We start from the raw sequence: 27431 nt of genomic DNA, 5'->3' as shown, positions 1-27431 counted from the left end.
AGCAAGATGAAGAGCAAGGCGAGCAACAAGGGAGAGCAAGACGAGCGAAAAGGAGAAGTGGTGGAAGGCTGGACTGTCAGCAGATATGCAGCCATGTCTGCAAATATGTGGTGGTATGAGATCATAGCATGGAAATAGACTGAAAAGAAATGTCACACTACCTCAAAGATCGCCGCACCGTTAAAAAAAAGGTCCATTTTGTACCTTTGAGGGTACAAATACTTTTCTCTGGGGCTGCACCATCAAGGGGCTGCCAATTGTAACCTAGCTGTAGGTAAATGTACCTTTAAGGTACAGAAATGGATTCTGAGGAACACTTTTGGACCATTAGGGGTACACTGATGTTGCTTGATCCTAGAGGAACAAAACTGTACCAAGGCCGTACCTTTTATATGACATTGCAGGCCTCACGCAGAATAGTGCCCAATTTCTGTCCCAATGTTCTGCCACACAAATGAAATATTCAGTAAGGTTAAGCTAATTCTACTCAGGTTTTGTTGTTTCTTAGTGAAGCAGCTCTCAGCTGTTTAGGGATAACTACTTAAGGTGTTAAACAGCAAATCTAACTATCGCTGACTTCAGCATACTCACAAAGCAAAATGTGCTTGATGACGGTCTTTCCCTGAGACTATGTGTCATCACACTGGGTGCATGTTTTTGAGGCCAAAGCTGCATAATCATGCATTCATGCTTTAAATGCTTTATCAGGAATAGCTGCGTAATGGGACAGTATAGAGATGGGTTACGTGCCACGAGCAGAAGGTCACTGGTTCAAATCCCATGACTGGCAGAGTGATACCCTTGAGCAAGGTCCTTAACTCCAGTTGCTACAGGGACAGTAGCTGACACAGATCTTTGATCCTCACTTGTACATGGCTTTGGACAAAAGCATCTGTTAAATCTAACATATTGATGCTCCTTTGGGTATAATTGTATTTAATAATGTCACTTCTGTAGTTGGTTAGATAATGCAACACTGTGTTAATAGCATGTAATATGTGCATGCTGTGTAGATGGATGCCTGTGTACCACAAGACCCTCCCTATTTCCTGTAACAGTAAATTTCAACATCATTTCCTGTTCTCAGTTGCTTATCTCTATGACAACACCAAAATGTTTACGGTGTTTCATTCTGCAGTAACTAATCAAATTATTTTTTCAGTTATGTTGTAAATCACATTATGTGGTCAAAGAGTCCTAAATTATAACGGTTTTCCAGTAACTCCAGTGCCAATAATAAAATGTGGGACACCATAATTTGCAACTTTTATAATTAATTTTCATATTTTTGTGAGCAGTCTGGAAATTGTCGTAAGCAGCTTGTAGAATTGTTATCGTTCGGCGTAATTTTCAGTCATTTAACACTTGGATTATGTCGTTTCCTTGTGTAATAGTTTTATACCCATAACTATATATGTATCTGATCACCACAAAAACCATTACGTGCAAAACAGTTCACCAAACTGTTTCTGCCACTCCCTGTGTTTACTGAGGTGCCAAATGTGTCTGTTAACTGTTATATTTCATAGCTGTCTGCTCCATGGAATTTTATTTCGTGGGGTCACAAGGACTGAGTATCTCGAAGTCATCACAATGGATAATGTGACAGTGTTTTCCTACAATAGCACAACGAGGTCTAGAGTGCCCCTTCCTGATTGGCTGAAAAATCATGATGGGAAGCAGCACTGGAAGGACAATAACACCATAGCAATATTGAACCAGAATAATATGGCAAAAGCAATGGAAGTTGTTTCCCAGCATATTAATCAAACTGGAGGTAAAGCAAGAAATCATATTTTGAGTCATCATGCGACTGTCCTAAATGTAGTACTATGTAGAGCTATATTACAGTTTTAACTGATATACTTGCATTTATCATATCATAGAATCTCCATTAAAAATCCATTCCTACCAAGGATATGGCCGTTGTGATCTACACCCAGATGGACGAAGTCAGGGTTCTTTGACACATGCATGCAATGGCAGAGAATTTATGACTTTCAGTATGTAGAGCAAAGCCTTGGTCGCCATTATTCCAGCAGCGGCTGTCTACAAGAGGGAACGGGGAAAGAAACATTCCATTTTGGTTAAACGCATAGCTGATCCACAATCACATGTGAAATTATACTTCATACACTGAGGTTTGATCATCATTTAATATACATAAATACCTACCTACATCTAGGGTGGGGCGATATGGACCAAAAAATCACATCTCGATATTTTCGACAACTTGATATTTTTCCCCGTAATATAATAACAAATAGACAGTTAATTCCAAGTCAAAGCCAAATGTCCCCAATGTCACGTAGGCACTTTTATTAACAGACAGCCGTAGATGGACATCAACAAATGGCTCAAAAATAAACTACCGGCATGTATTATTTTACCAACCAGCTCCTTTTCGCTAGTTTGCCTCGTGTCTGTGTCTGTCTCCATGCTGTCGCTGCATGCTGGACTAGTGAGTGAGGGGGAGGGGTGGGGCAGGGTGCAGTTGTGCAAGAGACAGACTGGGAGAAGAGAAAGTGGCAAACTGGCGGCTCTACAAGTATAATTTTAAAGCAACATAATCTGTATCGATATAAACGATACTGTCTCATCCTAAATCTCGTATAAAAATATATCAATATATCTAAAAAACTCAATACATCGTCCAGCCCTACCTACATCTAATAGCCCCCAAAGTATATACCTAATTGGCTACAGTGCTAAGTGAAATGGATTTATAGGTGGTTTGGCTAATACTAATCAATAAAAAAATTAAAACTGAAAAAAATCTAAAAAATATTTCTATTTCATTGTTATGGGCTAGGGGTTTTCATCTGAATCAGTTCAATCAAATTTAAACTCCACAACACAAAGTTAGGAAAAAGTTGAAAGGTCTCAAAACTTTCTAAAGGCTCTTTAGATTCGATGTGTCCTATTTCATCAAAATAAGAGTTAAGCTACATTTTTTTCTTTTTATAAACAGAACCAAAGGTCTTCTTATATGAGACGAAAGACTTTTTTTTTTTTTTAAGAGTTACTTGTCATGTGACTGGATTCTACCCCTGGGAGGTGCAAGTGGAGTGGCAGAAAGATGGCTGGCTGCCCCTAGTAGAGGGAGTGACCAGTGGTGAGGTGCTGCCCAATGGAGATGGCACTTTGCAGCTGAAGAAGACACTCACAATATCGGGAGGAAACCAGAGATGTGTGACCATTCAGAGCTACACGTGCTTGGTACAGCACAGCAGTCTGTCCCAAAACATCACCAGGACATGGGGTAAGGAGAACGAAGCTTAGACTCACAGCTATGGCATTATCAATCCTAGTGTGCACCCATATGCAATGGACAGACTGACCCTGTCTGCTTTGTCCTTTAGCTCCCAACAGAGATTGTACTACTGCCATGACTGTTGGAGGACTGTCACTGGCCATTCTTGGTGTAGTCGTCATCGTTGGGAAGTACAGGTGATGCAGGCTTTGCATCTTCTAAACTTAAATTGTTTTCTGGAAGAGACGATGACAGAATTCCTATATGCACTCACTTATATATCACTTATGAATTAAGAAAGTTGTGACATATTTCTATTGCTGTTCCTCCTGCAGATTAAAGTTACAGCAGCGTGGTTCCCCCTCTGGCCCCCCAGGCACTGGCCATTTCGTCCTTGTGACTCAGAGACGGGGATCACAGTGAGCTCTGGGCACATTTAAGCTAAATGTTGACCTTTAGATCTCGCACAGCTGGGCTTGCCAGAAATAAGGAAATTTAACGTGTCATAACTTTTTAGTTGTGATATTAATTTCTTATCATTAACTTTTTGTTACTCAGGTTAACATTGTATCTGTGCGGGATTGTATACTTTATGTGGTATTTTATAGTCTATATTTATCTCACAACAATTCAGGGCTAGGGTAGAAAACTTCAAATAAAATTTGCAGAGTCAGTACTCTCAGTATTCTGTTTATTCTGTTTATTGCCCTGTCCCTGAATGGGACAAGTGATTACAGAAAATGGACTGATGGATGGGTTTTCAGTTAGTGCTGCATGCAATGTAATATGTAAATATTAACTAAGTCTATGTTTTCGTAATAGTCCTGTACATTATTTGTTTGCATGTTTAGCTTTATAACAAAATCATTTTTTTCTGTAAATATCAAGAAGAGTCATGCCTTGCTTTTCATTGGAGGTTAATTAGTTGTTTGCTAGCAGTCTAACTTTGCACCAAGAGAGATGCACTGTGAGGACTGCATACTGTCCTTGATTTTACCATTGTCATAGTATTTGAGAAGGCACAAAAAGGCACACAACCAGTTTTCACGCAATTTAATTATTATTAGCCTTTAAGAAAATAATATATTAAAGAGCAGGCATGTCAGAGACACAAAAAAAACAAAAAAAAACATGCAGAGCCACATTAGCCTCACGGTAGTGATCACATGCTTCCCTGGCCAAATTCATAATTATACTACAGAAAATGTCACCTGTCCATAAAACCATCTATACAAAGATATCGGCCCATTGTACGGTGCATGCACAATACGTGTAATACAATCATTCCCAAAACATATACTACTAAACATCCGTATGTGGCTTAAATAACATGAAATACTCTCCATAACCTCCCTGTAAAATTTGTTGCCTGTGTACTAAGTGCTATATTCTGGGTCGCCAACTCTCACGCGTCTGGTGTGACACTCAGGCTTTCAGACTCTCACGCTGACGCATGGAATCTTTCGGCAAACCTGCATTATTCCATTATAAACCTAACATGGGCTACATGAAAAGCGCTGGGGTAGTTCGCAAACCCTACAGACTATTTACAGGGAAATAAAACTGTGACACACATATAAGTGCGAATGTATGCGTGTGTAGACTTGTCTCAAATTGAAAATCTGACTCCAGCCAGCTGACCAAACCCTGTATATTAATGAAAAGCGTTGTATACCCGTTTACTCTGGAAAGAAAAGGTAACTTCGAAATACATTAACCTGTGGAATTAATACATAATTCGCGACCATGAAGCAATATTGCGCTAGTTCATCGCCACATATTCATAATATTGCATGCATCACATGCACGCCATCGTCTCAGTTACCCATGATTTAACGGATTAGTACAGATTATTTATCAGGCTAAATAGACAGAAACTCACGCAAAAAGAGGTAGGCCGATTAAAACATAATAAAATAACCGGCTCCAAAAATAATCAAGCATAAGATAAAGTTCCAGCTAATAATAATGAGCTAAGAGAAAACATATCAGGCAAGACACTTAGCAACAGAGTGTCAAAAAAACAAGCGGATCGTAAAGTACTGACAGGGGTAGCGCCGTCACACTTGTCTCTTTAAGGTCACTGAAACATCGCGTGACTTCCGATTCTTGCCGTGCTATTCAAAAACGACCGGATGCATTCTGGGAAGTGAAAAAAATCCGTATTAAAAACATTTTGCAAAGCATTCAAAATAGGAAATCTGTATAACATTCACGAAAATATTTATGGAAATAAGTACGACTAGTATCCGACTTGTATTACTAAGTGCAATTTCTGACTAATTATAGTGGCATATATTTTCATATGTGAGTCGGTTTTGATCTAAATTAACTTCTTGTACAGATGGAGAGCTGAGTTTTAGAACAGCTGTATTCTATTACTGCGATGCATTAATGATTACGAAAAATAATTAATGAAAATCAAGTTCGGTGATCCAGAGCCTCGTTTCGGGATACCGTGAGTTAGAGTGTTTGGTAGATTATAGGGGTTGGCGAGCGTCGCAGTTTCAGGTTAAGACTATACTTTCAGGGATCATTTCTATAGTTTCTGACTTGAGAGATGCATTTCTAAAGTGTTTGGTCACGCTAACCACGATGAAGAGGCATGACGTCCTTCTCTGAGCGCGAAGCGGATGGAGAATGTTGATTATTTTCAATTGTTCTCTGTCATTGATGACCGTTCTAACTTCTTTTCGGAGAAGTTGGGGGAGAAGGACGCGTTCTGAGTGGTTAGTTGTTCACTTACAAAAATAGATCCGTTGGTTAATCACTGTATTATAGGTGCAATAAATGTGCACTTCTGCATTATGGGCACTTCATACTTTTTGTATTTCTTTTTTTTCTGTCTTTTTTGTATGCTTTGCTCATATTTTTAACCTTTTATTAATTTTTTCAATAATATATTTAACCTAGCTTTCAGAAACGTGAACGAGTGTATTGCAGTATACAAAATGGCTTTAAGAACTCTTTTGAAGGTCTGTTCTTGATGTGTTTATTGTTTTTGTTTTTCAAAGTGTTTGCAGAATGTTTCAATCGATATTCTTATAAAAGGGCTTAGGTTTGGGGTTTTCGTATGTGCTTGTAAAGTACAAAACTGCAAAACACTTTACATGCGTCTAATGCATTTTTTATCCATCCATTTTCTGTAACTACATTTCCTATTTAGGGTCAATAGGGGGTCTCGATCTTATCCTGGAGGCTATGGGGACAAAGCAGGGAACAACCCACTGCAGGGCACACTCACACACCATGCACTCACACATGCACACCATTGGGCAATTTGGTAAAGAAATTAACCTCAGCATATATTTGGACTGTGGGGGAACCTGAAAGTAACCTGGAGGAAACCCCACAACATGCAAACTCCACTCACATGGTGCTATGGCAGCGACTCAAACCACAGTCCCAGAACTGTGCTAACCACAGTGCCACTGTGCTGCTGCTAATGTGTTTTTTTATTTAATATATACACTTTCAAAAGCATCTCAGTGGGGCCATTCTCCAGTTTAAAGAAAGGAAAAGAACCCAGCTCTTGCTGATGAAGACAAGAGACACGGTGAAACTGCTTCTAGTATTATAGCAGTCCACGAGCATTGACCTGGTATTTCAAGACAGCATCTTTAGGGTTTTTTCCTATAGTTTCTGGGGATTTGGATAATGTGTTTTTAGAAACATTTGTTGTGCTTTGTTGGAATGTTGAGCTTGTGTGTGTGATAGCTTTCCTAGGTTGTTCCCTGTCTCGCACCCATAGCCTTTGGCATATGGTCCAGACCCCTCCGTGACTCTGAATAGGAAAAGCGGTTACAGAAAATGGATGGATGGATGGATGTTACTGAGGCCAATTTGCTGAGCATGCAGAGCATGAACATGAAATCTATACCTAATGAAGATTATAGTTCTGTATCAGACACTCATTTTATTGTACAAATCAGTTATTCTAGCTTAGTTTTTTAGGCTTAGTTGCAAAACTAATTTTATCCTAAAGAGTGTTTGTCATTTTAAACAATGAAATCTTTATTATTATTAAATTATCTTAAAATCGCACCCTTTCACAATGTGACCATTGCATGGGTGCCCATTGCAAAGATAAACATCACAACCCCGCCACCTCCCCCCCAATTGTGCTGTTGGTTTGTGATTAATACCTCTGGCTCTGTATATGTATACTATTCATTAAATGTTTGTAAAGCAAAATAATAAAGAACCAGTTCAAAAGAACAATTCATTTACAAATTGGACATAGCTTGGTAATTGGCAAATTAGTCAGTTTGGCACATTCAGGTTCAATCGGTAAATTTTATTAATCCCACAGTTGGGAGATTTGCATTATTACAGCAGCAAATGGACAGAGGAGTAATAAAAATAACAATAAAAGATTATACAGCATAATTTTAAAAACTGTATACAATATACAAAAAATATGTTAATATATATGCAAAAATGTATATATATATACAAAGAGGACATCTTCAGATGCCTAGTAGCAGCAGAACCAACTAGCAGCAAAAAGCAAACTGATGGAACTGAATGTTTGATATCATAATATATTAGAATATTAGAACTTTGCACAGCCTCCTATATGAAATTTCTCCCTTTCACACACTGTGGGTGCAGCAGCCTGTCACTGAAAGAGCTGCTCATGTATATATATATATGTATATATATATGCAGTTCATTAGATTGAGAGAAATTAACCACAACCTTTTTTTTATTATCCTAGTGGAACCACCATTGTGAGAGTGCAACCATGACAGTGTCTCCCATTCTCCCGTCCTATACTGTTGCTGCTCCCCTCGAAGGTGTTTTTAATTTAGGAAGCAGTTACAACCAGCGGTGTTCACTACAATGCAATGTGTTTGTAATGAGATCACAAATAATTTTGGGTGGAAAAATCTTACTTGAGAAATCATGTCTATCAGTCATCAGAAGAGAGGGAAGGCAGTGCAACCAGATAGATAGATAGACAGACAGACAGACTTTATTTATCCAGAAGGACACTTAGGTGTCCAGTAGCTTATACACAGTATACATACACATAGAGGCACAGACCTATGACATTCACAGACACATACATACTGCAACAGTACAAAGGAAAATAACAGGAGGGCAGTGTGCTGTACAGGCCTAAACACTTAAGTCCATCACACTCCTCCCCTTCCATGTGACGTTGAAGAGCTGTATGGCTGTTAGCTGTTCTGCATGACAGAGACAGGAGCCTATCACTGAACATGCTCCTCTGTTTGGAGAAAGTGGTGTGCAGAGGGTGACGGTCATTGTCCAGTATTGAGAGCAGTCTGCTCAGGGTCCTCCTATCTGCAGCTGATGTCAGTGACTCCAGCTCCATGCCCACCACAGAGCTAGCTTTCCTCACCAGCCTGTCCAATCGTCCAGCATCCCTCTTCCTAGTGCTGCCTCCCCAGCATACCACAGCATAGAAAAGGACACTGGCCATGACAGACTGGTAGAACATGAGCAGGAGTTTGCTGCAGACATTGAAGGACCCCAGCCTCCTAAGGCAGTAGAGCCTGCTCTGCCCTTTCTTGTAAAGTGCTTCAGTACTGGCAGACCAGTCCAGTTTATTGTCCAGGTGGATCCCCAGGTACTTGTATGTACTGACAGTCTCCACATTCACCCCATCAATGGTGACAGACAGCAATGGAGGGGCAGACCTCCTGAAGTCTACTACCATTTCCTTCATTTTGGTGATGTTCAGCTGCAGCTGGTTGGTTCTACACCATCCCACAAAGTCCTCCACAAGGCTCCTGTACTCAGCCTCCTGCCCATCCTTGATACAGCCTACAATTGCAGTGTCATCAGAGAACTTCTGCATATGGCAGAGTTGTACATGAAGTCCGTGGTGTACAAGGTGAACAGTACAGGAGAGAGAACAGTTCCCTGTGGCGCCCCAGTGCTGCTGACCACAGCCCCAGATGTGATGTCCCCCAGTCTAACAAACTGGGGCCGCTCAGTGAGGTAATCGGTAATCCAGGTCACCAGGCTTGGGTACACTCTCATCTGCAGCAGTTTGTCTCTCAGCAGAAGGGGCAGGATGGTGTTGAAAGCGCTGGAGAAATCAAAAAACATGATTCTCACAGCACTGCCTCCATTGTCCAAGTGAGAGTACAGCCTGTGTAGCAGATAGAGGACGGCATCCTCCACTCCCACATTCCCCTGGTAAGCAAACTGTAGGGGGTCAAGCGCATGGCGAACATGGAGTCTTAGGAGGAGGTGGAGCAGCAGCCGCTCAAGGGTCTTCATTACGTGTGAGGTGAGGGCAACCGGCCTAAAGTCGTTGACTTCTTTGGGGTGTAGCTTCTTGGGAACCGGAACCAGGCATGATGTTTTCCATAGTGTAGGTACCCTCCCCAGACACAGACTCAAGTTGAAGATATGTTGGAGTGGCTCCCCCAGTTCCACAGCACAGGCCTTCAACAATCTTGCACAGATGCCATCTGGCCCAGCAGCTTTCGTTTTTCAGCCTCTTCAACTCTCTCCTTACCTGGTCTACAGTAATAGTGGAGGGTGAGGGGACACTTGCAGAGTCTGGTAGTAGTGGTGGGGGGGGGGGGGGGGAGGGGGGAGTTTGCAGTGGAATGTCATTTGTGTGTTGAGTTTGGAGCCTTGCAATTGTAGAGTGGATGACGTCACACGCTGTGTCCGGAAGGGCTCGTGGCGGAACGTAAACAAAGACAGCAATGGCCTGCGAGAATTCCCTCGGCATGTAGTACGGCCGGAGACTAACCGCTAGTAACTCCACATCCTTACTGCATACAGTCTCTTTAACTGTAACATGACCGGGATTACACCATCTGTTATTTATGTACAGCGCCATTCCACCTCCCTTCTTCTTGCCGGAAAGTTTGCTATCTCTGTCCAAGCGAACCACGCTGAATCCCGGTAGCTCTACGTTAGCAGTGGGGATGCAGCTAGTTATCCATGTCTCCGTCAGGCATATCAGACTACATTCTCTGAACAACTTCTGGTTCCTTACCAAGGCAGCCAGTTCGTCAGTCTTATTAGCAAGTGAGTTCACGTTCCCCATCACTATCGATGGAATTGAGGGCTTGTATCTCCACTTTCTCCTTTTAACAGAAAGGATCTTAATTTGTTTTTTAAAATTCAATTTATACAAAGTAAATAGTCTTTAGACCACCCTCTTCATAATCATTTACCATGGTCGTTTTATTTAAATAGTGAGGTTTTCTTTTCCAGGTGTAGTCAAGGTTTGACTTGTTAATGGACTTTATTGTTTTGTCAGTTATGGAAAGAGAATAACTTAGATAAATTCATATTGACGGACTTTCAGTCTTTGTTATATAAATCCGACCAAAAAGAAAGATCATTCCGTTTCTTCCATATCCTCCTGAAGCCCAAAGAAAAAAGTGTCCTTCAATTTAAGGTTATTTGTCTTTGGAGGAAATAAGACATTTTACAATTTAGATTTTTTCAAATTTATTTTTATTTTAAATTTCACAGCATGTCCTCTTTAGTGTACAACAGGATAGATGCAAAAACAACGTCCACTACAATGGACATAAATGAATGGGTGGGGTCTCAGGAGGATATATTCAAAGTTTCTCAATTTAGTCTCCCTTAAGTATTTAACTGAAATGTTAATGGTGATACCTTATGCTGCCACAAGATGGCAATTATGTGTAGCGGGTAATTCAGACTTTTCCAACCAGAACCTGAAGTTTCGGAACCTGCTTAACATTTTGTTAATCAAGTTGTGTTGTCTGCCAGCTGACTTATGATTATTTGATTCTCAAATGCATTCAGTTGCTCATCTGAATTTTTGATAAGAATTGAAAACATTTCTGCGACAACTTAATTGTGAATTAATTGTGATTGTGAAATTGGACAACCTTCTTGTATACTTCTGTTAACTGTAACACGAGAGGAAGCACCACCTGATAAAGATACTGAGCTGTGAGTGCCATGATAAAAAGCATTTGATTACGTTCCCGAAATTCTCTCCAATGTCTGCGTCGGGGACCCTTCACAGGGAGTGAGCTGAAACGGTGATCAATGCGGTAATTATGCGTAATACGACGTCATATTACCAAAAACAACGTTGATTCCATCGATTTCGCTTGAAGTGAAATATGTATCGCTGGAGCGTGGTTTGTTTTGATATGTGTTTGTAAAGTACAAAACTGCAACTCACTTTATATAAAATATATTAAATTCAGTTTTTTTTTTACCTTAATATATACACTTTGAAAGCGTCTCAGTGGGGCTATCCTCCAGTGTAAATAAGGAACATGAATCCAGCTCTTGCTGATAAAGACAAGAGACTGTGGGTGAAACTGCTTCTAGTATATTTCGAGTGTGCGAGCCTGGTACTTCAAGATATGCTAATCACAATCGGGGGGTATTTCATTCTCTTCTGAGCGTGAAGCACATGGAGAAGTTGATTTCTTTCAATTGTTCTATTTTGCTGACCACCGTGCCATAGTTTCTTAGTAGTTAAAACCTATACCAATTACTGTGCACAATTCTAATCTGCCTTTATCTTATTTATGGTTCATGAGACAGCTTCAAAGATATGCTATTTTTATGGTGGTGTTTCTGTGGGGGAGATTTATTTTTTTGTAAACACACTGCCTCAAAAAAAGTCACCAAGTTGAGCGCAACACAGCATTGCTAGTTTTGACATCTCGAGTCTCCCTGCCACGTGCTAAAATAGCTGATCTTAAGCAGTCTGGGAGAGAACGAAAATAGTTTAACCTTTTTTAGTTTAATTGCAAAATAGTGATATTCCACATAATATACACGTTAAACAGACATACATGACTTGATAGTTAGCTTCCGTTTCTTGTTCTAATGAAATTTTAAAATTGTATACTTCTATTGTTAGGCATAATGTTATCATTATCTATCTAATCAGTATTGTTTTGAATAAAGAATTTCAGTTTCTATTCAGTTTCTTATCACCAACACCATAATAATATAATTAATAAGCAGATCTATTTTTGTAAATGAAAAGCTAACCACTCGGAACGCGTCCTTCTCCTCCAACTTCTCCGAAAAGAAGTTAGAACGGTCATCAATGACAGAGAACAATTGAAAATAATCAACATTCTCTATCCGCTTCGCGCTCAGAGAAGGACGTCATGCCTCTTCATCGTGGTTAGCGTGACCAAACACTTTAGAAATGCATCTCTCAAGTCAGAAACTATAGAAATGATCCCTGAAAGTATAGTCTTAACCTGAAACTGCGACGCTCGCCAACCCCTATAATCTACCAAACACTCTAACTCACGGTATCCCGAAACGAGGCTCTGGATCACCGAACTTGATTTTCATTAATTATTTTTCGTAACCATTAATGCATCGCAGTAATAGAATACAGCTGTTCTAAAACTCAGCTCTCCATCCGTACAAGAAGTTCATTTAGATCAAAACCGACTCACATATGAAAATATATGCCACTATAATTAGTCAGAAATTGCACTTAGTAATACAAGTCGGATACTAGTCGTACTTATTTCCGTAAATATTGTGTTGAATGTTATACAAGTTTCCTATTTTAAATGCTTTGCAAAATGTTTTTAATACGGATTTTTTCTACTACCCATAATGCATCCGGCGTTTTTGAATAGCACGGCAAGAATCGGAAGTCACGCGATGTTTCAGTGACCTTACAGAGACAAGTGTGACGGCGCTACCCTTGTCAGTACTTTACGATCCGCTTGTTTTTTTGACACTCCATTGCTAAGTGTCTTGCCTGATATGTTTTCTCTTAGCTCATTATTATTAGCTGGAACTTTATCTTATGCTTGATTATTTTTGGAGCCGGTTATTTTATTATGTTTTAATCGGCCTACCTCTTTCTGCGCGAGTTTCTGTGTATTTAGCCTGATAAATGATCTGTACTAATCCGTTCAGTCATGAGTAACTGAGATGATGGCGTGCATGTGATGCATGCAATATTATGAATACGTGGCGATGAACTAGCGCAATATTGCTTCATGTTCGCGAATTATGTATTAATTCCACAGCATTTGGTTACAGGTTAATGTATTTCGAAGTTACCTTTTCTTTCCAGAGTAAACGGGTATACAACGCTTTTCATTAATATACAGGGGTTGGTCAGCTGGCTGGAGTCAGATTTTCAATTTGAGATAAGTCTACACACGCATACATTCGCACTTATATGTGTGTCACAGTTTTATTTCCCTGTAAATAGTCTGTAGGGTTTGCGAACTACCCCAGCGCTTTTCATGTAGCCCATGTTAGGTTTATAATGGAATAATACAGGTTTGCCGAAAGATTCCTTGCGTCAGCGTGAGAGTCTAAAAGCCTGAGTGTCACACCAGACGCTTGAGAGTTGGCGACCCAGAATATAGCACTTAGGACACAGGCAACAAATTTTACAGGGAGGTTATGGAGAGTATTTCACGTTATTTAAGCCACATACGGATGTTTAGTAGTGTATGTTTTGGGAATGATTGTATTACACGTATTGTGCATGCACCCTACAATGGGCCGATATCTTTGTATAAGATAGATGGTTTTATGGACAGGTGACATTTTCTGTGGTATAATTATGAATTTAGCCAGGGAAGCATGTGATCACCACTGCGGTACCTTGTACCGTGAGGCTAATGTGGCTCTGCATGTTTTTTTTTGTCTTTGACATGTCTGCTCTTTAATATATTATTTGCGTGAAAACTTATTATGTGCCTTTTTGTGCCTTCTCAAATATTATGACAATGGTAAAATCAAGGACAGTATGCAGTCCTCAGAGTGTGTAGAGTTAGACAGCTAGCAAACAACTAATCAATCTCCAATAAAAAGCAAGGCGTGACTGCTGATATATAGAGGAAACAATATTTTATTATACAGGCAAAAAATACAAAGAAATAATGTACATGAATATTATGAAATCATAGACAGGTAATATTTACATATAACATTGCATGCAACTGAACATCTGTCCATTTTCTGTAACTACTTGTCCCATTCAGGGTGCCGAGGGGTTTGGAGCCTGTCCTAGACACATTGTTTGTGCATAATGCAAAGTATTATACAAATCATGATACTTACAGACAAATCGTGTCAGTGATTAAAGAAAAACTCCACAGAGCAATAAACAGAATACTGAGAGTACTGACTCTGCAAATTTTATTAGAAGTTTTCTACCCTAGCCCTGAATTGTTGTGAGATAAATATAGACTATAAAATACCACATAAAGTATACAATCCCGCACAGATACAATGTTAACCTGAGTAACAAAAAGTTAATGATGAGAAATTAATATCACAACTAAAAAGTTATGACACGTTAAATTTCCTTATTTTTGATCAGTCCAGCTGTGCGAGATCTAAAGGTCAACATTTAGCTTAAATGTGCCCAGAGCTCACTGTGATCCCCGTCTCTGAGTCACGAGGACGAAATGGCCAGTGCCTGGGGGGCCAGAGGGGGAACCACGCTGCTGTAACTTTAATCTGCAGGGGGAACAGCAATAGAAATATGTCACATGTAAGCTAACAACTTTCTTAATTCATAAGTGATATTTAAATGAGTGCATTTAGAAATTCTGTCATCGTCTCTTCCAGAAAACAATTTAAGTTTAGAAGATGCAAAGCCTGCATCACCTGTACTTCCCGACGATGACGACTACAAGAATGGCCAGTGACAGTCCTACAACAGTCATGGCAGTAGTACAATCTCTGTTGGGAGCTAAAGGACAAAGCAGACAGGGTCAGTCTGCCCATTGCATATGGGTGCACACTAGGATTAATAATGCCATAGCTGTGAGTCTAAGCCTCGTTCTCCTTACCCCATGTCCTGGTGATGTTTCGGGACAGACTGCTGTGCTGTACCAAGCACGTGTAGCTCTGAATGGTCACACATCCCTGGTTTCCTCCCGATATTGTGAGTGTCTTCTTCAGCTGCAAAGTGCCATCTCCATTGGGCAGAACCTCACCACTGGTCACTCCCTCTACTAGGGGCAGCCAGCCATCTTTCTGCCACTCCACTTGCACCTCCCAGGGGTAGAATCCAGTCACATGACAAGTAACTCTTAAAAAATCTGAGTCTTTTCTCTCATATAAGAAGACCTTTGGTTCTGTTCATAGAAAGAAAAAATGTAGCTTAACTCTTATTTTGATGACATAGGACACATCGAATCTAAAGAGCATTCAGAAAATTTTCAGAACCATCAACTTTTTCCAAACTTTATTGTGGAGTTATTTTAAGATGAATTGAACTGATTCAACTGAAAAACCCTAGCCCATAACAATGAAGTGGAAATAAGGTTTTAAGATTTTTTTTCAGTTTTTTATTATTATTATTATTATTATTATTATTATTATTATTATTATTATTAGTAGTAGTAGTAGTAGTAGTAGTAAAACTTCCTATAAATCCATTCCACTTAGCACTGTAGCCAATTAGGTATATACTTTGGGGGCTATTAGATGTAGGTAGGGCTGGACGATGTATTGAGTTTTTTAGATATATTGATATATTTTTATACGAGATTTAGGATGAGACAGTATCGTTTATATCGATACAGATTATGTTGCTTTAAAATTATACTTGTAGAGCCGCCAGTTTGCCACTTTCTCTTCTCCCAGTCTGTCTCTTGCACAACTGCACCCTGCCCCACCCCTCCCCCTCACTCACTAGTCCAGCATGCAGCGACAGCATGGAGACAGACACAGACACGAGGCAAACTAGCGAAAAGGAGCTGGTTGGTAAAATAATACATGCCGGTAGTTTATTTTTGAGCCATTTGTTGATGTCCATCTACGGCTGTCTGTTAATAAAAGTGCCTACGTGACATTGGGGACATTTGGCTTTGACTTGGAATTAACTGTCTATTTGTTATTATATAAAAATATCGAGATATGATTTTTTGGTCCATATCGCCCCGCCCTAGATGTAGGCAGCTCCTGTGAGGTGCAATGTATGTTAAATGATGATCAAACCTCAGTGTATGAAGTATAATTTCACACGTGATTGTGGATCAGCTTGGTTTAGTATCTGAGACACAGTGGGAGTGTTTAAGTGGTAACTGAGTTAAGGTGTAACAATGTAGGGGATCGTAATTACACTTTGTGTGTCACACTGTGGTATAGGACCAGCTGGATGATAAACACCACTTACCTTTTTTACTTTGCAACATAGGAGCATATTTTTGGAATACCTTCAGCCTTTCAGCACAGTCATATTGATAAAAGTTAGCTATGCGTTCAATCAAAATGGGATTTTTTTCCCGTTCCCTCTTGTAGACAGCAGCTTCCGGCATTATGGCGATCCAGGTTTTGCTGTTCATATCAAAAGTCAAAAAGTCTCTGCCGTTATACGCATGCGTCAAAAATCCCTGACTTCGTCCATCTGGGTGTAGATCACAACGGCCATATCCTTGGTAGGAATGGACATTTAATGGAGATTCTATGATATGATAAAGGCAAGTATATCAGTTAAAACTGTAATATAGCTCTACATAGTACTACATTTAGGACAGTTGCATGACGAGTCAAAATTATTTCTTTCTTTACCTCCAGTTTGATTAATATGCTGGGAAACAACTTCCACTGCTTTTGCCATATTATTCTGGTTCAGTATTGCTATGGTGTTAATGTCCTTCCAGTGCTGCATCCCATCGTGATTATTCAGCCAATCAGGAAGGGGCACTGCAGCGCTCATCATTGTGCTGTTGTAGGAAAACACTGTCACATTATCCATTGTGATGACTTCGAGATACTCAGGTAACTGAAGTCCTTGCGACCCCATGAAATAGAATTCCATGGAATGGACAGCTATAAAATAGAAAGAATAATCGATACACAAATTAGGCACCCTAGTAAAAATAGTGAGCCAAAAGTATATACGCCAGGAGTCAGTAACTTCAGGTCAACTACGAATCATATTGCACTACTTTTGCAGTCAAAAGTTAAGGAGAGATGGTTTAAAATTTTTACTGCGGATCCCTGAAAGGGGAAGATTTGGCAAGTACCTGATGGACGATTAGCTACGATAGGTGTCCTTTAAAACTAGCCTTAAATACATACAAACATAGCTGGTACGAATAAGGCAATGAAGTACTGGGGGGGTATTTTCTGTACGTTGCTTAAATCAGATCCGATCAGGTGCCTCATCTTGGATGAGTTAATGCCAGTGAAACTCATCTGGGATAAGTGGGTTTTTCAAACGCAGCTGTGTAGTAGATTAGTCTAGCTGGATCCATTCATTTGAGATGATTGTGCGTGCCCACGCTGCTTGAAAAGCCCATATATATCGAGTCTAGGAAACTTGATTGGCAAGTCCCTCATTGGCTTCCACAAAACGTCAAAAAAACAGGCCGCAATTTTTCACGCAATCCGAGCAGGACCTTTTATTAGAGGGGTATCATGAATTCAAAGATTTAATATGTACTAAAGGAAACGCATTAAAACCGGCCCAAACCAGAAAAGACGGCTGGCAAAAAGTGTCCGACAAATTAAATGTGTAAGTAGTGTTTAGTTATTGTATTTATTACTTGAATGTATTACATTTCCAATGTTTCATATTTTTTTTGTTATAGTTAAAGATGAAATACAAGCACAATCATGCAGGACATGTGAACAAGTTAAAAAAATATATATATATCTGTGTGTGTGTGTGTGTGTTTGTGTCTGTGTTTGTTAATTTTATGTATATGATGTAGAAAACCTTTAATATTTACAAAACATTCCTTTGGAAGCTAATAAGAAGAAGGCAGACAAAACCTTTGGAAATTCTGGGAAATGAGAATATTAGTGTGATTTTATTAGTCACTCATCCATGAATGGCGAGGCCATGACTGAACCGATTTCCATGCACGGACACTGATTACGTGTCCGAGCTAATCCTTGTTTACGTAGAACAAACCTTCTCCGAGCAGTGGCCTGTACTACGAAGCGGGGTTACTGGCTTATCGGGGTAACTTGTCGGATTTAAGGTACCACAGTTTAAATGTGCTTCATATTCGCTCACTTACATTTTGCCCAGACTACCTTAAATCCAACAAGTTACCCCGATAAGCCAGTAACCCCGCTTCGTAGTACAGGCCACAGGTTTGAGGAGTAGGATGTGCTGCAATGACAACACATCCAGCAAGTGTTTCGAAAACCCGACAGATCCAGGGGGGTATTCCAGAAAGCAGGTTATGTGACATACCCGGGTAAGTTTAAGGGTAAGTTAGTGGATAACCTCAACTTTCGGTTCCAAGAACGGAGGTTAACTTTCTGGGTATGTACGTAACCATAGCAGCTTACTCTCTGAAGATAACCTGCTACTGAGCAGGTTATGTTCCAGGGTCAGTTTGTTGCAGAAGGTTACTGAGCATGGCGTGCCCTTTTGATGACGATCCTGTGGACGTGGAGGCATAAATTATACAAGGTTTTTTTCTCCGGGAGAGAGTTATAAGACCGCGTATTGATGTCTTTTCATTTCCTAATGATTATTTGAAAAAGCGTTATCGGTTTTCAAAAGAATCGTTCATTTACTTAACATCTCTTGAAACCGCATATTGCAAATGTCACAAACCCAAACCGCGGGTCTGCGCTTAGCACAGAAAACATTCTGTGCATCGCACTTCGGTTTTTTGCGTCAGGGCATTTTTTGTACAATATGGGCGACGCAGAGCATGTAGGAAAGGCAACTGTGTGTAGAGCCGTTCGCACAGTATGTCTGGTACAGTACTTAACGCTTCTTACACACGTTTGTACAGTTCCCTGTCCATAAAGCTCTGCGTGTTATTAAAGAGCAATTCCACAGAGTGGTAGGTTTGTCCTTTGTAGTAAAATCTATGATGCATATTTAATATGTAGTCATACTATTTATATCTATAGCCTACATGTATTCATCCTGCACACACACACACACACACACTTGATACTTCCATATATGACTTTCTATTTCAGGGTTTCCAAATTTAATTTGTAATACATGTAATACATGTATAGTGACAATAGAAGGCATTCATTCATTCATTCATAATTGGGTGCATTGATGGCACCTACATTCCTATTAAAGCTCCTTCAATAAATGAGGGAGACTATGTTAATAGATAGATAGATAGATAGATAGATAGATAGATAGATAGATAGATAGATAGATAGATAGATAGATGTCTTTATTGTCACTATACAAGTACAGCGAGATAGCGTAGGAAATCTATTCATAGTATCAATGTGCAGGTAACTTGATTTTGTATCCTTAATTTTTTGCCTTGTTAAAATCATCAAACTCATTACTTTTTTCCACTAACTATAGGTAATCATTACAGGACAGTACAATGCTGGTTACCACTGGTTGCCCTCAGATGGGGTGAGGGGAGGTGGTGGTGGGCCCCCGCCAGTTAGACGAGCTTCAGCCTTTTTTCTATTAGCTACATGACAGAAAGAATATACTAAATCGTGTTTAATAAATAGTTAAGTGATCGTGTAATCAATTACCTTTTTGCAGAATGTTTTTGTGTTTCATTTTGACTTGGCTCAAAGTTCTTCTGGCTCCAGAAGGATTACACCTTATTAAATAAGAAACCATATATTCCTAGTCGATACACATTGTTATTTTAACCTAAAGAAATGAATGGCAGGAAAAGTAAATGCTTTCATAGTGATTTAACAGTCAAAAGGATGCGGAAGGGTTACGTGTTTAATTATTTTGCATTATAATAAAAGGGGAGGCGATGTCAAATTTGCAATTTAATACACACGCATTTACTCTGTCCGTTATTTTTTGCCAAGCCAACTCTTTCTTTAGCCGTTGCTTTTTTTTCATTATTATTAGCTTGAATTCCCCATATGCGTGCATTAAAACGTCAAACTCCGCTTCTGTGAAGTATGCCGCTCTCTTTTTTTCACTTTGATTTTCCATTCTGACTCGTGAAATCGGCGATCAATCGAAAACGTCTTTATTTATGCACGGTGCACGCGCATTAACTCTGGGTAACCAATAGGAGGTTGATTGAACTTACTCTTCTCAGGTGTTTTGGAACCGACATACTCATGGTATGCGGGTTTGGGGTATATCAACCCAGAGGTTATGATTTACCAAATGGTAAGTTAACCAAGCTTTCTGGAATACCTCCCAGGATCATGCCAAATCGTCAACAATTACATCCGGCTAAACGAGTAATCCACGTGCGAACCCCCCCCCCCCTCTCCCCCGAAGATGTTTCATTACAAAACTGCAAAAATAAATAGAAATGAGACTGCAAAGTCAATTACTCACCTGCACAGTGCTGAAGGTAACACAGCGTGAAGTAAATGTAAACTACTTTTGAAATATAAACAACGGTCATGTTTTTCGCTGGCTAAAATTTATCGTCAAAACTGAAACCAAAAATATCCAACTAGCTGTTACGAATACATGCAGTGATCCTTCACCTATCGCGGAAGTTACGTTCCAGACCCATCAGCGATAGGTGAAAATCCGCGATATAGAACGACCATATAAATAAACATTTTTTAATATAGTTTAAGCCTTAAAATACCCCTCCCACACGCTTTAAACACATGTAAACATTGAAACACACTTTGTAAACACATATGATATGTAGATGTCGGGCTATGGATATGAGTAACATAATAACAATAATAAATAATAATAATAATAATAACTAGTAACTGCAGGCAGTGATCGACTGAAGGGTCCAAAGCGTAGGACGATTGTCCTGCTCAGACAAACAGTAGAGGAGTAATGATGGAGAAATGAAGGACTGATCGTCACTGGTGGCTAGTGCCAGAAGAAGTAAGATAGAACTACATAGTCCTGTAACAGGATGGAGATTTTTGGCTGTAACCCTAAAATATGGTCTGAGTAGTAGGTAGAAATAGGCACTTAATGTGGTAAGTGTAGATCTTATAGGTCAAGCTTTGTTTATTCTCCCTGTGTGAACATAGGCCGTGTTGCATCTTCAGAACAACCGTCCTCAGCTGGGGGACTACTCCATATAACAGGAGTAATATCATGCTTTCTCCTTTTCTAGGTTGTTCATTTAGACATGAGAAGGCCTGAAAGAACTGAAAGGCATTTATGAAATGCAGCACTGACTCCACCTGCTGGCCAATTTATTAAAAAATATTTAAAAATTGCATTGTGCAGTGGCTGGCTTATAAATGAAGTCTGATCATTTTATATGAGTCAAATGGCAAGAAAATGGCAATTAAAAAGGAAAGGAAAAGGAAAGGTAACAATTCTTTGAAGGTTTTATGAGAAATAAGGAGATTTCAGCTGAATTTGCCAAGGTGGGTTTTACACATATATGGATAATGGCCATAGCACCCCCGTTTGACCGATCAGCACCAAAGTTGGAGGGTCTGTCTGAGGTCCAGTCCTACAGTTGTGGGTAAAATCTGATGAGGACTGGCTGAAGCATGCCTGAGATTTAGCTGCTTGATTGAAATGGGCATGGAAATGGTGCAGCTTGGGTGTGGCTGGTGGCCATAATGTACCGGCAGGTCAAGCTTTTTTTATGAATCATCCATAAGGGCAGTGTACTGTATTGCTCACCGTAAATTGATGGGCCCTGCATTCTTGGTGGGTAGACCTGCTGTGAAATGAATAGTGCCATAACGTCACCGTAAGAAGAATTAGTGAAAAGCAATAATGAGTCTGTACAGGATTCAACCAAGTGAGGTCATCAGACCTCTCCTGGAGCCGACACCTTATCGTGGTGGAGGGGTTTGCGTGTTCCAATGATCCCAGGAGCTAAGTTGCCCGGGGCTTTATGCCCCTGGTAGGGTCACCTAAAGCAGACAGGTCCTGGGTGAGGAACCAGATGAAGTGCGGCTCACAAGACCCCCAATGATGAATAAAATATTGGATCCACGATTTCCCTTGCCCGGACGCAGGTCACCAGGGCCCCCCCCTGGAGCCAGGCCTAGGGGTGGGGCTTGATGGTGAGCGCCTGGTGGCCAGGCCTACACCCATGGGGCCTGGTCGGGCACAGCCCGAACAAGGCACGTGGGTCCCCCCTCCAATGGGCTCACCACCTGTAGGAGGGGCCATAGGGGTCGGTTGCAGTGTGAGTTGGGCAGTGGCCGAAGGCGGGGACCTTGGCGTTCCGATCCTCGGCTGCAGAAGCTAGCTCTAGGGACATGGAATGTCACCTCTCTGGTGGGGAAGGAGCCTGAGCTGGTGCGTGAAGCTGTGAGGTTCTGACTATAGTCGGGCTCACCTCGACGCATGGCCTGGGCTCTGGAACCAGTCTCCTTGAGGGGGGTTGGACCCTCTTCCACTCTGGAGTTGCTCACGGGGAGAGGCGCCGAGCTGGGGTGGGCATACTTATTGCCCCCTGGCTGGGCGCCTGTACATTGGGGTTTACCACAGTGGACGAGAGGGTAGCCCTCCCTTCGCCTTCGGGTGGGGGGACGGGTACTGACTGTTGTTTGTGCTTATGCACCAAACGGCAGCTCAGAACACCCACCCTTTTTGGAGTCCTTGGAAGGGGTGTTGGAGAGCACTCCTCCTGGGGACTCTCTTGTTCTGCTGGGGGACTTCAGTGCTCACGTGGGCAATGACAGTGAGACCTGGAGGGGCGTGATTGGGAGGAAGGCCCCCCCGATCGGAACCCGAGTGGTGTTTTGTTATTGAACTTCTGTGCCCGTCACGGATTGTCCATAATGAACACCATGTTCAAGCATAAGGGTGTCCATATGTGCACTTGGCACCAGGACACCCTAGGCCGCAGTTCGATGATCGACTTTGTGGTCGTGTCATTACACTGCCTCGGTGAGTTTGTTACTTTTCCGACAAATAAGAGCATCAGTTGTATGCATATATGGTGCTCAGTAATGTGCACAGTGTGACAAACTGATGCTTTTGGGTTGAGCTGTATGTAGTTAATTTGCTGATAGACAATGAGGTGTGTGCGTTCAGTGCTGTCCCTCTCCCCTTTCTCATTGACTCTCCTTCTGCATCTGCAGTGTCCGGGGGGGTATTTCACGAAGCAGGTTTTGCAAACTCTGGGTTTAAACTTGAACTCTGAGTTGATTATGAGTTTTTGGTTTCAGAACAGGTGATAACGATTAGTTTACAATACTCTGAGTTCAATTAACCCTGATTGTCACGCGTGCACGAGCACATAAAAAGGCTCTATCAATGGCATCCAGAGAAAATGATTCACCATGACAACACAGGGAAACAAATCTCGCGCTTCCAATTTCACCCCAGTGGAGCTTGAATTATTAATGATGGCGTATACTGAATATGAGCATGCCATATCAAAAAAAGGAAACACGATTGCTGCTGCGAAAGAACGGGAACAAGCGTGGCAGAAAATAGCTGACCGAGTGAATACGTAAGTATTGATAAGAACGATGTTGATTGATGTATATTTAAGAAATAATACTAGTTTTTCTATATTCTCTCTAATTTAATTTCGTTATTACAGTTGTAACCCAGCAGGCATAAAGCGCACTTGCCAGCAAATAAAGATGAAGTATAAAAATATAGTACAAACAAGTAGGCACTGGACGATTGGGCGGTTTTGCTTGTCTATAAGACACAAAAGCTACAGTTTCATCTTAAATCTGGCAGCATGTAATATTGTTTAAATCTTTTTACAAGGTTCTAAATGTGGGCTTGGGTGCATATGTTCACATTTTACCTACATATTAGCCAATAGGAAAAAGGCAGAGGCCCGAAAAACTGGTGGGGGTCCACCACCAACACCTCTCTCAGAGGCTGAAGAGATGGCTTTCAGCCAAAACACTGGCCGGCCCATGGCTGATGGCATCCTTGGAGGAAGCTCCTCCGATACAGCCATGCCCCAGGACAGAAGTTCTTACATAAGAAGTAAGTAATTCATATGAATGATGTATGTGCATTTGTCCAGTGTTGGCTCAGTGATGGCTATCCATTAAACTCATCATCAAACCCATCATAATCGAACCGATTGTAATTTATTTAAAAGTTATAGATGAGTATAATTTGATAGATGTCATTACTTCATGTACATACTGTTGAAAGACTGTGATATTTGAAAGACTGCCCACTGTTGTAAAAGTTATATTCAAAATGTGCAGGTCTCTGTTGATGAATTGCCTGTAATCCACATTGTCTTGCAGTTACTGATGGAGTAATCTCTGTTGTGGAACCGCCAGACACCCATGAAATGGTACATACTCTTCTCGAGATTTTTCATACTATGTCTTTCATTATTGGTGTATGCAAGTAAGAGATAGTCTTCACTACAGGATGAAGACACCTTGTCAGCTGTCACAGGGAGGGAAGATGTAGAGCAGCCTATGGTATGCACTTTCTAACAAATACGTCATGTAAGTGATGCACCATTTTAAAACATTTATCCTTTCTTCACAGAGCAATGCAGAGAATCTCCAGGGTGAACCGACTGCATCCACAGCCACAGCGCAGCTTACCTCTGTAAGATGCTTCAGTATTTGCCTGCCAGTTATTGAAAAATTGGATTAAGAATCATTCTTCTCATTAAATGAAAATGTCGTTAGCTACAAGTGTCTATTTTCTAAGTTATATTCATAGTGGTACAATTTTCACAGTGCAATACTGCCAAGATGTAACATTTTTGTGTATTCTAATAGCTCCCTGTAAAGCAGTTGTACAAAATATACCTTGAGAAACAAATTGAAAAATCGGATCTGGAAATGGAACACATTAAACAAAAAATGCAGAAAACCCTAATAGAAATACAAATATTGGAACATCAGTTAAAGGTGGGTAGTGGCACAAGTTGATGGATCGTTAACTGTCTTTCAAAACAAAATATTAAAATACTGTTTTGCATAATCAATTACAGGAAATAAAGAAGAGTTCATAAAATGATTGTCATTTGTTTTTATTTGCAACTTATTTACTGGAAATGATTAGAACATATTGCGTTTCGAACAGCTTGTCCATCTGTTGCATCAACAGGAATGTCAGGGTTGTTATCAGGGTCAACCTCTGGGGCAGCAACCCAGGTTTCTCTTCTCATCATTGCAATATTGTGCAGGACTACGCATGCAACAATGATATCACAGGCCCTTTCTGGGGTGGCACGGAGGCCACGAAGGCACTGGAAACGGGCCTTCAGTATGCCCAGGGTCATCTCTATTCTGGCCCGGGTCCTGCTGTGAGCCAAGTTATATCTTTGCTGTGGGCCAGACTCAGGATCAGGGTATGGGGTCAGCAGATAGGGCTGGCATGGGTACCCCCTGTCACCGAGTAGGTAACCACTGAACTCCCCTACAATAATAAGTAGACAGTTTACATGTTAAGGTGCAATATGAGGGAACAAGATATTGCTTAAAGATTATAATATACTGTAGCTACATTGTATACTCACCACGAGCAAGTCTAGCACTCAGTGTGCATTCACGAACATTCTGACATCATGCACAGACCCAGGCCACTTTGCCTCCACGTTGCTGATGACATAGGCTGCATCACATATAATCTTCACAATGCAGAACAGTGATTAGTTACTGTAGATGTACTGTAAAGTAGGCCAATAATTCAATGCAGTAAACTACTAAAAGCTAGAAACACCTACCTGCACATTAATACTGTGGAATGACTTTCTGTTCACATAGTCTCCTTCATTTACTGAAGGAGCCTTAATGGGAATATGTGTGCCATCTATGCAGCCAATCACACCTGGAAATCCTAACAAAGAGGGCATAAGTCTACTTAATTTTAACAGGTACTGCAGTCAGTTTCTAGTTTTGTATGGTGTTACAATGCAAAAAATGTAACTGTATTTTATCTAGTCTTAACCTACAATTGTTTATTGCTTCAAATCTTAAAGCATATTACTAAATATATGAGGCTATTACTTCATACCTGCAATTCTGTGGACTTCTTCCTTGATTATTCTACTACATCTGTGACCAGGAAATGCCACAAACGTGGAGAGAAAATGTTTAAGCGCAAGAGTAACCTGTCTGATACACCGGCAGACGGTTGCCTTAGAAACATGTTGAGCGTCACCAATATTGTACAGAAAGCTGCCATTAGCAAAGAAGCGAAGTGCTGTACAAAGAACTTGCTCGGAACTGAGAGGATGTCCACGGTGTGTTTGACGAGCAAAATGAGGGCTAAGAATATTGTTGAGATAAATGATTGTCTGTGATGAAAAACGGTAACGCTCTAACAGAAAATCATTTGTAAACGATAAAATATCTAAACGGGGTTTCATCACCCTCTCCCGACGGAGATTCCTGCGGATAATTTGTGCTTCGATGTCGACCGGTCTTTCGTGAAAAGGACACGCCATGTCTAAGAAAGTACCTGCTTCAATCTGACTGTTCATTTAAAGAGGAGGAACTCAGAGTTACAGGGATTAAACCTGCCAGCGAGCAGGTTAGCTTCACGGGGGATGTTACCGTGGTAACTGACTCAGAGTTACAGGGATTAAACCTGCCAGCGAGCAGGTTAGCTTCACGGGGTATGTTACCGCGGTAACTGACTCAGAGTTGGGCTCAACTGGCTTTTTGAAACCGAAAACTTTGAGTTCCCCTTAACTCACACACAACTAACTCCGAGTTTTCACTAAACCCGCTTCGTGAAACGGCCCCCCGGTCCTGCACATGAAGAGATTCAGCTTCACACCACAGCTTGAACTGGTCAAAGTGCAGGACCCAGTTCTCCTCCGCAGGGAGATCTCCCTGCTCCCTCACTTCAGGGAGATCTCCCAGTTAACTGGGACACCTCAGGCAGCACAGCTCCAGGAAGCTCACCAGAAGGATGGCCAGACCACACAGGAGGCACAAATGCACAAAGTCATCTGCATGGAAATATACAGCAAATGCCAAAATAAGAGCAGACATACTCATACACATTGTTAATTCTTTTGAAAATGGGAATCGATGTAAATCGACAACAGCTACTTATGCAAATGCATGAACAATAGTCTGATTGTATGTATCCCCTGTAGACAAGCTGAAGAACTACCAGAGGATGCCTCAAGTATGCTAGGTGGAGATGCAAGATGAGATGGTGTTTCGGAGAAGGAGAGTGATACCGTCTGCAAGAACTTACCTACAGAAGACTCACTGCCCCCTGCAGGTACACTGGCCTCAAACACACAGTGGGCACTGGTGAACACCTTCACAAGAAGGTAAATAAGTACCTTGGGGTGCACTTCCAGTATAAATAATTATAATATACTGTGCTATTCAGCAAACTATATAGAGGGAGTCTACAGTTCAATGAATTTCAGAGTGGAAGTGGTGA

General features: G+C 40.8%; 2 protein-coding genes, 2 long non-coding RNA genes and 2 other non-coding genes across 8 annotated transcripts in view; 2 read left to right on the top strand and 4 right to left on the bottom strand.

Moving 5' to 3' along the window:
* Positions 1 to 2673, bottom strand: part of myo1g (myosin IG) — a 30619-nt gene extending 27946 nt beyond the window's left edge. Inside the window, exons 1-2 of the mRNA XM_023811975.2 lie at positions 2176 to 2673; positions 1913 to 2049 (exon numbers count right to left, since the gene is read on the bottom strand). The gene's annotated coding sequence lies outside the window, so the exon portion shown is untranslated. The remainder of the gene's footprint in view (positions 1 to 1912; positions 2050 to 2175) is intronic.
* A 3094-nt stretch (positions 2674 to 5767) lies between these two features.
* LOC111844009 (small nucleolar RNA U3) lies at positions 5768 to 5984 on the top strand. The gene has a single exon (XR_002838291.2). It is a non-coding gene; the product is annotated as a small nucleolar RNA U3 (small nucleolar RNA).
* Positions 5985 to 12245: 6261 nt separating this feature from the next.
* LOC111844008 (small nucleolar RNA U3) lies at positions 12246 to 12462 on the bottom strand. The gene has a single exon (XR_002838290.2). It is a non-coding gene; the product is annotated as a small nucleolar RNA U3 (small nucleolar RNA).
* A 1613-nt stretch (positions 12463 to 14075) lies between these two features.
* LOC111843853 (class I histocompatibility antigen, F10 alpha chain-like) lies at positions 14076 to 20639 on the bottom strand. Of its 2 annotated transcripts, none has more exons than XM_023811786.2 (6): positions 20469 to 20639; positions 16769 to 17029; positions 16374 to 16661; positions 15043 to 15330; positions 14858 to 14942; positions 14076 to 14707 (listed from the first exon to the last, which is right to left on the bottom strand). In XM_023811786.2, exons 1-6 carry the CDS (start codon positions 20536 to 20538, stop codon positions 14620 to 14622), a joined length of 1080 nt encoding a protein of 359 aa, XP_023667554.2. In that variant the 5' UTR covers positions 20539 to 20639; the 3' UTR covers positions 14076 to 14619. The 2 variants fall into 2 exon arrangements, with proteins under 2 accessions (XP_023667554.2, XP_023667556.2); XM_023811788.2 differs by having other exon boundaries at positions 16769 to 16923; positions 20469 to 20627.
* Positions 20640 to 23174: 2535 nt separating this feature from the next.
* Positions 23175 to 25031, top strand: LOC140582004 (uncharacterized). Of its 2 annotated transcripts, XR_011985050.1 has the most exons (4): positions 23175 to 24035; positions 24308 to 24357; positions 24437 to 24490; positions 24561 to 25031. It is a non-coding gene; the product is annotated as an uncharacterized lncRNA (long non-coding RNA). The 2 variants fall into 2 exon arrangements; XR_011985049.1 differs by having other exon boundaries at positions 24437 to 25031.
* A 6-nt stretch (positions 25032 to 25037) lies between these two features.
* On the bottom strand, positions 25038 to 26232 carry LOC140582005 (uncharacterized). The gene is made up of 3 exons (XR_011985051.1): positions 25750 to 26232; positions 25543 to 25653; positions 25038 to 25442 (listed from the first exon to the last, which is right to left on the bottom strand). It is a non-coding gene; the product is annotated as an uncharacterized lncRNA (long non-coding RNA).
* Positions 26233 to 27431: the final 1199 nt, after the last annotated feature.

This window comes from Paramormyrops kingsleyae, chromosome 23 (assembly GCF_048594095.1).
Source record: "Paramormyrops kingsleyae isolate MSU_618 chromosome 23, PKINGS_0.4, whole genome shotgun sequence".
Classification (NCBI taxonomy): domain Eukaryota; kingdom Metazoa; phylum Chordata; class Actinopteri; order Osteoglossiformes; family Mormyridae; genus Paramormyrops; species Paramormyrops kingsleyae.
The sequence above is the reverse complement of the archived record's forward strand: the minus strand, read 5'-3'. Positions and strand labels throughout refer to the sequence as shown.

Excerpts from the sequence above, each read along its gene's own strand:
- LOC111843853 (XM_023811786.2), bottom strand. The coding sequence starts at position 20,538 with ATGACCGTTGTTTATATTTCAAAAGTAGTTTACATTTACTTCACGCTG. Across the intron at positions 16,662-16,768 it reads GCATATTAATCAAACTGGAG|AATCTCCATTAAATGTCCAT; the intron begins GTAAAGAAAGAA and ends ATCATATCATAG. Across the intron at positions 14,943-15,042 it reads AAACATCACCAGGACATGGG|CTCCCAACAGAGATTGTACT; the intron begins GTAAGGAGAACG and ends TTTGTCCTTTAG.